This window comes from Bombina bombina, chromosome 2 (assembly GCF_027579735.1).
Source record: "Bombina bombina isolate aBomBom1 chromosome 2, aBomBom1.pri, whole genome shotgun sequence".
In the NCBI taxonomy this organism is placed as follows: domain Eukaryota; kingdom Metazoa; phylum Chordata; class Amphibia; order Anura; family Bombinatoridae; genus Bombina; species Bombina bombina.
This window is the reverse complement of record NC_069500.1, coordinates 399,627,422-399,641,828: the sequence shown is the minus strand read 5'-3', so window position 1 is coordinate 399,641,828 and position 14,407 is coordinate 399,627,422. Positions and strand designations below refer to the sequence as shown.

Below are 14,407 nucleotides of genomic sequence, written 5' to 3'. Positions count from 1 at the left end.
ATAATATCCCGTAAGTAAAGGATGAATCCGTGGACTCGTCGTATCTTATAGAAGAAAACTCAGACCCTGTTCCTGTACCGGAACAGGAACTATCACTCCCATGCCAGAGGTGTCTCTTACACAGTGCAAGAACGCCTCTCTTTTTATCTGGTCTACAGATAATCCTGAGAACTGAAACTACCCTCCTGCTCGTAGGAAGAGAAGAAAAATTCCCTTGAATTTTCAAATGGAACGAAAAATAAATCTTAGAGGGAGGAATGACCCCCAACTCCTGTAACAGACTATCTCCGTCAACTCAGGCCCAAAAAGGGAATCGCCAAAGGCTAGTATTAGATGAAGCCTCCTCAAACCAAGATCTTAACCATTAATATTTTTGAGCCAATATGGCAAGCCTGAAATCTTAGCTTATCACTTAATACTTGACGGGAAGTAACTAATAGAAAGGAATTCTTTTCCTCGAGGGGAGTGTCTGTCCGAATAGAACTAGACAACGTATGAACCAGTATGCTGCCGCATAAGGTAGCCATATCAAACCTAGGTTGCCATCTTGAGCAAGCCCACTATATCCATGGACTCCTTAATGGAACAAACTATCCCCTACTGGAATAGAAGGTCTCCTGGCTAGCGTGGAAATTATTCCACCTTGTGTACCATCTGCCTAGCCTCCTTGAGGAGTCCGCTAAGGGAAACCTCTCCTTCAAAATAGGAAATGGAGAAAAAAGGTATACCCATTCTCTCTCATTCTTTAGTAATGATCTCAGAAGCTCGATCTGGTACAACTTAAGAATAACAAAGACCATTATGTCGTTCCAGAGTAGCTAAAACATCCTTAGGTAATAGACAGAGGTGGACTAGCATAAACCTGAAAGATACTACTTCAGTATCAGCAGGAGGAATTATACCGTCAGAATCTGAGAATTTATTCCCAGATGTTACCGAAGTATCCTCAGGCCTCTGGGAGAAGACCTCTGAGATAGCAACAACTGTGACAGAAACCCCGCTCACTGAATGTTTAGTTTTCCTCTTGCGCTCTCCCTGCAGAATGGGAAAAGCCGACAACACATCCTGGAGCGCCTAGTACGAGAGGGAAGCGATGTCTTGCAAGGTAACTCCAAGAGGAGTCGTGGAGGAAGTGCAGGGCACTGGTTGAATGGACGCTAGGTTTTTTGGGACACTTGAGGAGAAGGCTGCAGAATATATTGAACATTGTCAGAATGCATCTTGAACAGCATCTGAGACAATGTTGGCTTTGAAAAAGAGGTTTGTCTCTGAACTGTAAAATCCAATACTTGAAGAACATAAAGTTTTGTTTGTCAAAGCATGAAGTATAAGTAACATCTTTATTCACATTCTTGATCACATAAAATTTGAATATCCTAGAGATACAGTGACTTTAAATATTAAAAGTAACGTTATTAACATATAATGGTACCTTTTGGACAAACTGTTCACAATCTTGTAAACTAAGATTTGGATGTTACTGCGACTTTAAATGACAAAATAAAATATGTTAACGAAAAATTATTCTTTAACCCATAAGTGAAAACCCCCAGACCTCAGCTACCTTTGCTAAGGTGTGTGTCTGCCAACGGATGGGAGAGTACAAATAGTAGGCATCCAGACTCCTTAAGGATACCTTTTAACACGGAATGTGAAGCCTCTCTACTGCGTGACAAAACGCAGCAGAGGAGACCCACCGTCACTGTCCGTTACATCAGGCTTAGGGCTATGTGCAAAAAAGAGCGCAATGTTGTGTAGCATAGCTCCGCCCGTCGTGGGTGTAACAAAGTAAACCTCCCTGGCAGCAAAACTCTGCTTCAGAAATGGAGCCGTCGGGAGAATGAACCGCATGGCGAAAATTGTCAGAATGCGTATTCAATAGTAAAAATCTCCCGGTCGGCTAGACAATTGCAAAGAGAGCCGTTGGGAGTATGAAAGTGTCAAAGATAACAAGGCTAGCTGCAAAACAAGGTTAAACCTCCCAGTCAGCTAGTAATACAAAATAAGCCGTTAAGAGGAGATTGCCAATCATACATAACCAGGCTAGCTGCGCAGCAAAACTAAATCTCCCCATCAAGGGCGCAACTTCGCGCCAAAAATGACGCAATAAAAATCAGCATTTTGCACCCTCCCGAGCCTAGATTTGCCTGCAAAGAAAATTAAAAAGTCAAATAAAAAAAAGACTGAACCCCAGGTAAGAAAAAAAAAAAAGTTAATAAACTTCCCAAACATGATTCCTATACTGAAACTGTTTAGACTGAAAAAGGCAAATACACATAGACCTGACTCATGGCAAATATAAGTAGAATACATATATTCAAAACTTTATATTAATACATAAAGCGCCAAACCATAGCTGAGAGTGTCTTAAATAATGAAAACACTTACCGAAAGACACCCATCCACATATAGAAGATAGCCAAACCAGTACTGAAAAAAGTATCAGCAGAGGTAATGGTACATAAGAGTATATCGTCGATCTGAAAAGGAAGGTAGGAGATGAATCCCTACGACCAATAACAGAGAACCTTTGAAAAGATTTCCTGTGTGGAAAAGCATAAAAACAAAATGGGCGATACTCCCATCACATCCCTCTGACAAACACTGTACTCTGAGAGGAATTGGGCTTCAGAATGCTTAGAAGTGTTTATCATAGAATAAATCATAGAAATCAAGCACAAGCTTACTTCACCACCTCCATAGGAGGCAAAGTTTGTAAAACTGAATTTTGGGTGTGGTGAGGGGTGCATTTATAGGCATTTTGAGGTTTTGGAAACTTTGCCCCTCCTGGTAGAATTGTATATCCCATATGTCACTAGCTCATGGACTCTTGCCAATTACATGAAATAAATACTCTGTCTAAAGGGTCTTAAAAAGAAGTACTGTCTTCCAAAGGAATAGTAGTATGTTTTTCCGGAGTGGAAATGGCTCTATCTATTTTGTGAACTGTTTTTCATAAATCTAAATTAGCAGCAGGTAAAGGATATAACTTTTTAAACCTTGCAGGAGTAAAAGAATTACCTGGCCTAGAACATTCCCTAGAAATCATGTCAGAGACAGCATCAGGAATAGGGAGATTAGCAAGTCTTAAAAACGAAATTTAAACAATTACAAGGCTTATCATCAGAAACTTTAGGATCTTTAACCCCAACAGTAATTAAGAACTCCTTTAAGGTTAAACAAATTCATTCTATTTTAAACAGAAAAGAGTAGGTGACACTAAATCAGAATTGTACTGTAATGAACCAACAGTAGGTACATTAGTACCCAGAGAAACAGCATTAGATAACTTAATTGTGATTGAAATGAGCCTTTTTAAAAATTTGAATATTTTTTTTTTTTCTTTATGACCAATTTTTTTTTTTTTTTTATAAAATTAGTTTTTTTCCCTTTTATGGAACCTGGGATTCATTTTTTTTCAAAATCCTTGGATCACCATTACTTAGTATGGTGTAGATTACTACAATTTTAAAAATGATGAAGACCCAATAAAATCTCCCTCCTGATAAAGGGGTAGCTAATTGGACACCAGAGGATGTTGCATAGCAAATGGTCAGTTTGGAAAATTGTATGTAAATTATTATTAATTTTTTTTTTAAGAGCTTAGCTGCAGAGGAATAGTCCTTTAAGCAACTTAATTAGCTGACAAGCTTGGTCTTTTGCATGTGCAGAAAAGTTTGTTACTATAAACAAAAACACAATAATATACATTTTTGAATGTTTTAATAGAAAACAAAATTACAGGGCAAAATGATCAACAATAATATCATGCTTCCTGCCAAGCAGTCCTTGCACTGGTTCAAATTCCAGAGGAACTGAGCCAAACTTTTTCTTCAGCTCCTTGTCAAAAAGCTGTGAAAAAATAAAAGATACAAATAAATAGATAAGATCATGGGAATTTGCATCTAAGTCACATATTTTAAATGGAATTTATATTTAAAAAAAAAAAGTACAGATAATTTCTATTTAGTTGCAGTTATATTAAACGGTATATCAGAAATAACAAAATGTATGCTTACCTGATAAATGTATTTATTTCCAGACATTATTATTATAATTTATTTGTAAAGCGCCGCCAAATTCCGTAGCGGAGAGTCCACAACGTCATTCCAATTACTAGTGGGATATTCAAATCCTGGCCAGCAGGAGAAGGCAAAGAGCACCCCAGCAAAGCTGTTAAGTATAACTTCCCTTACTTATACATAATCCCCAGTCATTCAGCCGAAGGAAAATAGAAAAAGAAGAAACACAAGGGTGAAAAGGTGCCTCAGGTTTACTCAAAACAACTGTTGATTATAATTAAAAAGATAGAAATGTATCAGGTAAGCATAAATTTTGTTTTCTTTCCTATGACATGGAGAGTCCACGTCATTCCAATTACTAGTGGGAACCAACACCCAAGCTAGAGGACACAGAATAAACAGGGAGGGAGAACAAGGCAGGAGGACCTAAATAGAAAGCACCACCGCTTGAAGAACTTTTCTCCCAAAGGAAGCTTCAGCCAAGGCAAAAGTATCAAATTTGTAGAATTTGGAAAAAGTATGCAGAGAGGACCATGTTGCCGCCTTGCAAATCTGTTCCACAGAAGCTTCATTTTTGAAAGCCCAAGAATAGTAGATAGCCCTAGTGGAATGAGCCATATTTCTCTCAGGAGGCTGCTGTCCAGCAGTCTCAAAAGCCAAACACATCAAACTTCTAAACCAAAGAGACAGAGTAGTAGAAGTGGACTTCTGACCCTTACGCTTTCCAGAGAAAACAACAAACAGGGCAGAAGACTGCCTAAAATCTTTAGAAGCTTGTAAATAAAATTTTAGAGCCCACACAACATTCAAGTTATGCAAAAGACGTTCCTAATGAGAAGAAGAAGGATTAGGACAAAAAGAAGGAACAACAATTTCTTGATTAATGTTTCGATCCGACACCACCTTATGGAGAAACCCCAATTTAATACAAACAACAGCCTTATCTGCATGAAAAATAAGATACAGGGAAATCCCACTGCCGAGCTGAAAGCTCAGACTCTGCGAGCATAAGAAATAGCAAGGAGAAACAAAACCTTCCAAGATATCCACAACTTGCATCGGCTCAAAGGAGCCTGCTGCAAAACTTTAAGAACTAGGTTAAGGCTCCACGGGGGAGCAACAGGTTTAAACACAGGACATCTGGTAAGTCTGCTAGACGTTTGTGCAAAAGGATAGATAACGCAGAAATCTGTCTCTTTAGAGTACTGACCGACAAACCATTCTCCAGGCCATCCTGAAGAAAAGATAAAATCCGGGGAATCCTCACCCAGCTCCAGGAGAACCCTTTAGATTCACACCAATAAAGATTTACGCCATATCATATGGTAAAAAGCATAGTTTCAATGACCGCTTCAGAAAAACCATGTCTAGACAAAACTAGGCGTTCAACCTCCAAGCAGTCAGCTACAGAGAACATAGGTTTGGATGGAGGAAAGGACCCTGAATGAGAAGGTCCTTCCTCAGAGGTAACGTCCAAGGAGGTAGAGATGACATCCGTACCGGATCTGCGAACCAGATACTGCAAGGCCATGCAGGAGCTATTAGGATCCCCGATGCTCTCTCTGGTTTGATTCGAGCAATGATTCATGGAAGGAGAGCAAACGGAGGAAACCGATATGCCAGAGAGAACATCCAAGGAACCACTAGAGCATCCATCAGAACGGCCTAAGGATCACTTGTACTTGAACCGTACTTTGAAACCTTGGCGTTTTGTTGGGAGAGAGTCTCTTGTTAGGGGGTCCAGATTTATCATCTGTGACAAATCTGAATGGACTCCGTTCCATGGACGGAGCATGCAAAGCTGCAGAGGTCGCAGATGAACCGAGCGAAAGGGATGATGTCCATGGATGCCATCATCAGACCAATAACATCCATGCATTGAGCCACTGATGGCCGAAAGGCAGACTGGAGAGAAAGGCAGGAAGCAAGAAGTTTGGATTTTCTGACCTCTGTCAGGAAAGTCTTCATGAACATGGAATCTATTATTGTCCCTAGGTAACACACTGCTGTAGATGGAATTAGAGAACTCTTTACCAAATTCACCTTCCACCCGTGGGAAAGTAGAAAAGACAACAGCATCTCTGTTTGAGATTGAGCTAGTTAAAAAGATGACGTCTGAACCAAGATGCCACAGCAATTCCCTGGGATCTGATCACTGCCAATAGTGTCCCCAGAACCTTTGTGAATATTCTGGGAGCCGTGGCCAGACCAAATGGAAGTGCAACAAACTGGAAATGTTTGCCCAGAAAAGCAAACCTCAAAAACTGGTGACGTTCCCTGTGAATGGGAACATGAAGGTATGCATCCTTCCTGTACCAAAGGAAGAATGGAACAAATAGTTTCCATTTTGAAGGACGGGAACCTGAGAAATTTGTTAAGGCACTTAAGATCTAGGATTAGAGGAAAGTTCCCTCCTTTTTGGGGACCACAAATAGATTTGAATAGAATTCTAGACCTTGTTCCCTTAGAGGGACTGGTACAATAACTCACAGGGAGGATATGTCCTTTACGCAATTTAAGAAGGCCTCCTTTACCTGGTTTGAGGATAGTCTTGACAGGAGAAATCTTCCCCTTGGAGGGCAAGACTTAAATCCCATTCTGTAACCCTGGGATACTATGTCCACAGCCCAAGGATCTGGCACATCGCGTATCTGGCTTGACAAAAAAAAAAAAAAAAAAAAAAGAGTATGCCTGCACCCCACCTGATCCGAACTTGAATCCGGGGCAGAACCTTCATGCTGATTTAGAATCAGCGGAAGGCTGCTTCTTCAGCTTTCCCTTATTCCAGGGCTGGCTGGATTACCAAGTGGACCTGGATTGGAAGAGGAAGGACTTCTGTTTCTTAAAGTTGCGAAAGGAACGAAAATTATAAGTCTGATGACCCCTAGGTCTATTCTTCTTGTCCTGGAGGTAGGAAAGATCCCTTTCCACCCGTAATCTCTGAAATGATTTCCGCCAGACCAGGTCCAAACAGAGTTTTACTCTTAAAACTTAAAGCCAAAAGCTTTGGCCTTAGAAGAAACATCAGCTGACCAGGACTTATACCACAGAGCCCTGCAAGCTAGTACAGTGAAGCTGGACATCTTAGCTCCCAGTCTAATTATCTGCACGTTGGCATCAAAGATAAAAGTTATTGGTTAGTTTGAGAGCTTTGATCCTATCTTGGATATCCTCTACCAAAGTTTCCTCTGCAATAAGATCAGACAAGGCATTGCACCAATAAGATGGTGCTGCTGCAACCGTGGCGATACTTGCTGCAGGTTGCCACTGTAATCCTTGATGTATATAAATCTTTTTTAAGTAAGTCTCTAGTTTCTTATCCATGGGATCCTTAAAAGAGCAACTATCCTCTATAGGAATAATAGTTCTCTTAGCCAGAGTAGAAATAGCTTCTTCTACTTTAGGTACAGTGCGCCAAGAGTCGCGCATAGAGTCAGCAACAGGAAACATCTTTTTAAAAAACCAGGGGAAGGGGAAAAAAAGGAACCCCTGGTTTATCCCATTTCTGAGCAATAATTTCAGACGTCTTCCTTGGGACAGGAAAAACCTCATCAGAAGATGGAGAACCATAAACTCTATCCAGTTAAGAAGACTTTGTGGGGTTGACAGCAACCGAAGGTTCAGAGTCGTCTAAAGTAGCTAGAACCTCCTTCAATAGTAATCGGAGGTGTTCAAGATTAAATCTAAAATCAACCACTTTAAATTCTGAAGACTTTTCTGCTAAAGAGTCAGAGTCTGAGATCTTACCTTCAGAAGCTATTCTCCTCATCAGACATCTGAGAAAGATTGGCTAATGCAGACCTAGAGAGAGTCAGAAGCCTTAGTATCAGGCAGATGTTTAGATTTTCTTTTATGCTTATCCAATGAAGGGAAAGCTGATAAAGCCGCTGTTACTGCAGAAGAAATCTGAGTGGCAAAATCCCCAGGTAAATAACCACCCCCAGGAGGATGAGAGGACACAGTATGAGAAACAATTAAGGCTTGGGACGTTTGAGGAGAAAGCTGAGGCATGTCATGCACAGCATTATCCTGAGAGATAGTAGGCTCAGAAGGGAGTAATTTATCCTTACATTTTAAAGTCTTGGTTAAACAAGAGGAGCAAAATTGCATAGGTAAAACAATTTGGGCCTCTAAACAAAGTAAACAGGTATCCATGGAGATGGACTGATCTTGTTCTGAGCCCCAAGGCAGAACACTGTGCAATGTCATCACAGAAACTGTAGTGTGTCTGCAGAAAGACCAGCCGTGACAGTTAACAAAAAAAAAAAAACAATTTGCATGTAATTTCAATTTCTATCTACAGGTGTCACTGTTCCGTTCTCAATGTAAATATTTACTATGTACCTCTCTTTTCAATTTCCTCCCCCTTCCTGAACTCCAGTGCAGTACAGGGTAACAGCACATTGCAGAAAAGGTAAGTCAGGGCTTCACAAATTTATTCTAGGAGCCTAGAAGCAAACCAATATACTTAGGAGACAGATTTAGTGTTTTAATAAATCTGTGTTAATGTGTGTGTGTGTTAATATGTGTGTGTATTCAACTAAAAAGTCCCTAATAACCTTTAGGGAAGGTGGGAAAGAGGGGAGGTAGTCCACCCTAGTGACCTCCAAACACAATCCTATGTGTAGAAAGGAGGTAGTGCCTAATGCCACAATGTAATATTTAGAAAAAAAGAGAGGAGGAACAGAAGCATTATTGGGCACACTTATAGGATGGATTACCGATTATATCGTGGGGTAGAGTATGGTGTAAGAGAGAATATGAATTTTAGTGAAATAAAACATAACTTTTATTAATGATATTAAAATAAAGGTTGTGGACCATGCCACCATTAAGTTAATATGAACAACTCATTAGGTACGATTAAAAACGAAACTAAAGAGAGCACTGCAATCTCTCCCGGGCAGGAAAAGCCTTAAATAACACAATTATCAAATATATTAAAACATTTGAAAAATATAGATGTCGTAAGCACAGGTTAATCCACAGGTTAACAACACCTTATAAGAATTAACCGATCTATGTCTATAATATATGCCACAGTGCTCTCTTTATTTTTGTTTTTAAATCGTACCTAATGAGTTGTTCATATTAGCTTAATGGTTGCATGGTCCACAACCTTTATTTTAATATCATTAATAAACGTTACGTTTTATTTCACTAAAATTCATACTCTCTCTTACACCATACTCTACCCCACGAAATAATCGGTAATCCATCCTATAAGTGTGCCCAATAATACTTCTGTTCCTCCTCTCTTTTTTTCTAAACATTAATATGTGTGTATTAATAAGTGTGTGTATATATATATATATATATATATATATATATATATATATATATATATATATATATATATATATATATATATATATATATATATATATATATATATATGTGTGTGTGTGTGTGTGTGTGTGTGTGTGTGTGTGTGTGTGTGTGTGTATATATATATATATATGTGTGCATATATATTTGTGTGTGTGTGTGTGTGTGTGTGTGTGTGTGAATGTGTGTATGTTAATGTGTGAATTAATTATACAATTTTAATAATATACATATAAGGAAGCTTTTATAACAAAAAACACCTCAGACTGCCTGAAGCTCCTACCGCCAAAAGTAATACCCCACTAGTAAGAGGAAAAACGGACTCCTTGAAGAGACCCTCTTCCTCTTGAACGATCCGGGTAGAATATGCAAATACAGCCGAACATAGAAGAGCTGGATTCTCTCCTCCGTAGCAAAAGTTACTGAGGTCTCAACGGCACCACTCCGCTAAATCGGAAGTGTGGGTGTCACGTGAGCGGAGCTTAAAAAAAAAAAAAAAAGTGCCTAACATTTCTATGCAGAGAAAAAATGCGCGAGTGAAAAAACAGTTTGAAAACGGCTTTACCATTTCACACCAATAAGCCCTAAACAGTCCAAAGCCTCATACATAGCCACACAACTAAATAATAAAGAGTATCCCTTACTATTTAACTCCTTACATCCCTTAGCCAAATGAGAACTCTTTCCCTCAAGTCTCATACTGAATAAAGATTAAATATACTGTTTCCATATTTAGTGTGCCAATAAATATATTGTCCCCATATGAATCCTTAATTAAATAAGGATTATTATGTCCCTTAGATAAAAAGAATCTGAAAAACAGAATTTATGTTTACCTGATAAATTACTTTCTCCAACGGTGTGTCCGGTCCACGGCGTCATCCTTACTTGTGGGATATTCTCTTCCCCAACAGGAAATGGCAAAGAGCCCAGCAAAGCTGGTCACATGATCCCTCCTAGGCTCCGCCTACCCCAGTCATTCGACCGACGTTAAGGAGGAATATTTGCATAGGAGAAACCATATGTTACCGTGGTGACTGTAGTTAAAGAAAATAAATTATCAGACCTGATTAAAAAAACCAGGGCGGGCCGTGGACCGGACACACCGTTGGAGAAAGTAATTTATCAGGTAAACATAAATTCTGTTTTCTCCAACATAGGTGTGTCCGGTCCACGGCGTCATCCTTACTTGTGGGAACCAATACCAAAGCTTTAGGACACGGATGAAGGGAGGGAGCAAATCAGGTCACCTAAATGGAAGGCACCACGGCTTGCAAAACCTTTCTCCCAAAAATAGCCTCAGAAGAAGCAAAAGTATCAAATTTGTAAAATTTAGAAAAAGTGTGCAGTGAAGACCAAGTCGCTGCCTTACATATCTGATCAACAGAAGCCTCGTTCTTGAAGGCCCATGTGGAAGCCACAGCCCTAGTGGAGTGAGCTGTGATTCTTTCAGGAGGCTGCCGTCCGGCAGTCTCATAAGCCAATCGGATAATGCTTTTAATCCAGAAGGAGAGAGAGGTAGAAATTGGTTTTTGACCTCTCCGTTTACCAGAATAAACAACAAACAAAGACAAAGTTTGTCTGAAATCCTTAGTAGCTGCTAAGTAAAATTTGAGAGCACGAACTACATCCAAGTTGTGCAACAAACGTTCCTTCTTTGAAACTGGATTAGGACACAAAGAAGGCACAACTATCTCCTGGTTAATGTTTTTGTTAGAAACAACTTTTGGAAGAAAACCAGGTTTAGTACGCAAAACCACCTTATCTGCATGGAACACCAGATAAGGAGAAGAACACTGCAGAGCAGATAACTCTGAAACTCTTCTAGCAGAAGAAATTGCAACCAAAAACAAAACTTTCCAAGATAATAACTTAATATCAACGGAATGTAAGGGTTCAAACGGAACCCCCTGAAGAACTGAAAGAACTAGGTTGAGACTCCAAGGAGGAGTCAAAATTTTGTAAACAGGCTTGATTCTAACCAGAGCCTGAACAAAGGCTAGAACATCTGGCACAGCTGCCAGCTTTTTGTGAAGTAACACAGACAAGGCAGAAATCTGTCCCATCAAGGAACTTGCAGATAATCCTTTTTCCAATCCTTCTCGAAGGAAGGATAGACTCTTAGGAATCTTAACCTTGTCCCAAGGGAAACCTGCAGATTCACACCAACAGATATACCAAATTATGTGGTAATTTTTCTGGTTACAGGCTTTCAGGCCTGAACAAGAGTATTAATAACAGAATCTGAGAACCCTCGCTTTGATAAGATCAAGCGTTCAATCTCCAAGCAGTCAGCTGGAGTGGGTCGAACGGACCTAGAACAAGAAGGTCTCTCAAAGGTAGCTTCCATGGTGGAGCCGATGACATATTCACCAGATCTGCATACCAAGTCCTGCGTGGCCACGCAGGAGCTATCAAAATCACCGACGCCCTCTCCTGATTGATCCTGGCTACCAGCCTGGGGATGAGAGGAAACGGCGGGAACACATAAGCTAGTTTGAAGGTCCAAGGTGCTACTAGTGCATCCACTAGAGCCGCCTTGGGATCCCTGGATCTGTACCCGTAGTAAGGAACTCTGAAGTTCTGACGAGAGGCCATCAGATCCATGTCTGGAATGCCCCACGGTTGAGTGACTTGGGCAAAGATTTCCGGATGGAGTTCCCACTCCCCCGGATGCAATGTCTGATGACTCAGAAAATCCGCTTCCCAATTTTCCACTCCTGGGATGTGGATAGCAGACAGGTGGCAGGAGTGAGACTCCGCCCATAGAATGATTTTGGTCACTTCTTCCATCGCTAGGGAACTCCTTGTTCCCCCCTGATGGTTGATGTATGAACTTGGCCCTCGCTAGCTGAGGCCAAGCTTTGAGAGCATTGAATATCGCTCCCAGTTCCAGAATATTTATCGGTAGAAGAGATTCTACCCGAGACCAAAGACCCTGAGCTTTCAGGGATCCCCAGACCGCGCCCCAGCCCATCAGACTGGCGTCGGTCGTGACAATGACCCACTCTGGTCTGCGGAAGGTCATCCCTTGTGACAGGTTGTCCAGGGACAGCCACCAACGGAATGAGTCTCTGGTCCTCTGATTTACTTGTATCTTCGGAGACAAGTCTGAATAGTCCCCATTCCACTGACTGAGCATGAACAGTTGTAATGGTCTTAGATGAATGCGCACAAAAGGAACTATGTCCATTGCCGCTACCATCAAACCTATCACTTCCATGCACTGCGCTATGGAAGGAAGAGGAACGGAATGAAGTATCCGACAAGAGTCTAGAAGTTTTGTTTTTCTGGCTTCTGTCAGAAAAATCCTCATTTCTAAGGAGTCTATTATAGTTCCCAAGAAGGGAACCCTCGTTGACGGAGATAGAGAACTCTTTTCCACGTTCACTTTCCATCCGTGAGATCTGAGAAAGGCCAGGACAATGTCCGTGTGAGCCTTTACTTGAGGAAGGGACGACGCTCGAATCAGAATGTCGTCCAAGTAAGGTACTACAGCAATGCCCCTTGGTCTTAGCACCGCCAGAAGGGACCCTAGTACCTATGAGAAAATCCTAGGAGCAGTGGCTAATCCGAAAGAAAATGCCACGAACTGGAAATGCTTGTCCAGGAATGCAAACCTTAGGAACCGATGATGTTCCTTGTGGATAGGAATATGTAGATACGCATCCTTGAAATCCACCTTGGTCATGAATTGACCTTCCTGGATGGAAGGAAGAAGTGTTCGAATGGTTTCCATCTTGAATGATGGAACCTTGAGAAACTTGTTCAAGATCTTGAGATCTAAGATTGGTCTGAACGTTCCCACTTTTTTGGGAACTATGAACAGATTGGAGTAGAACCCCATCCCTTGTTCTCCTAATGGAACAGGATGAATCACTCCCATTTTTAGCAGGTCTTCTACCCAATGTAAGAATGCCTGTCTTCTTATGTGGTCTGAAGACAACTGAGACCTGTGGAACCTCCCCCTTGGAGGAAGCCCCTTGAACTCCAGAGAATAACCTTGGGAGACTATTTCTAGCGCCCAAGGATCCAGAACATCTCTTTCCCAAGCCTGAGCGAAGAGAGAGAGTCTGCCCCCCACCAGATCCGGTCCCGGATCGGGGGCCCGCATTTCATGCTGTCTTGGTAGCAGTGGCAGGTTTCCTGGCCTGCTTTCCTTTGCTCCAGCCTTGCATAGGTCTCCAGGCTGGATAGGCTTGAGAAGTATTACCTTCCTGCTTAGAGGACGTAGCCCTTGGGGCTGATCCGTTTCTGCGAAAGGGACGAAACTTAGGTTTATTTTTGGTCTTGAAAAGACCTATCCTGAGGAAGGGCGTGGCCCTTGCCCCCAGCGATATCAGAGATAATCTCTTTCAAGTCAGGGCCAAAGAGTGTTTTCCCCTTGAAAGGAATGTCAAGCAATTTGTTCTTGGAAGACGCATCCGCTGCCCAAGATTTTAACCAAAGCGCTCTGCGCCACAATAGCAAACCCAGAATTTTTTCGCCGCTAACCTAGCCAATTGCAAGGTGGCGTCTAGGGTGAAAGAATTAGCCAATTTAAGAGCACGAATTCTGTCCATAATCTCCTCATAAGAAGAAGAATTACTAATAATCGCCTTTCCTAGCTCATCAAACTAGAAACACGAGGCTGCAGTGACAGGGACAATGCATGCAATTGGTTGTAGAAGGGAACCTTGCTGAACAAACATCTTTAGCAGACCTTCTAATTTTTTATCCATAGGATCTTGGAAAGCACAACTATCTTCTATGGGTATAGTGGCGCGCTTGTGTAGAGTAGAAACCGCCCCCTCGACCTTGGGGACTGTCTGCCATCAGTCCTTTCTGGGGTCGACTATAGGAAAACAATTTTATAAATATGGGGGGAGGTACTAAAGGTATACCGGGCCTGCCCCATTCTTTACTAACAATGTACGCCACCCGCTTGGATATAAGAAAAGCTTCGGGGGGCCCCGGGGCCTCTAAGAACTTTTCCATTTTACATAGTGGTTCTGGAATGACCAGATAATCACAATCATCCAAATTGGATAACACCTCCTTAAGCAGAGCGCGGAGAT

At 41.3% G+C, this 14,407-nt stretch overlaps 1 protein-coding gene across 1 annotated transcript in view; it reads right to left on the bottom strand.

Moving 5' to 3' along the window:
* Window positions 1-3,706: 3,706 nt before the first annotated feature.
* Window positions 3,707-14,407, bottom strand: part of NOC4L (nucleolar complex associated 4 homolog) — a 72,932-nt gene continuing 62,231 nt past the window's right edge. The window contains exon 15 of the mRNA XM_053701875.1: window positions 3,707-3,852. Within this exon, the coding sequence (XP_053557850.1) occupies window positions 3,739-3,852 (114 nt within the window). The 3' untranslated portion in view covers window positions 3,707-3,738. The remainder of the gene's footprint in view (window positions 3,853-14,407) is intronic.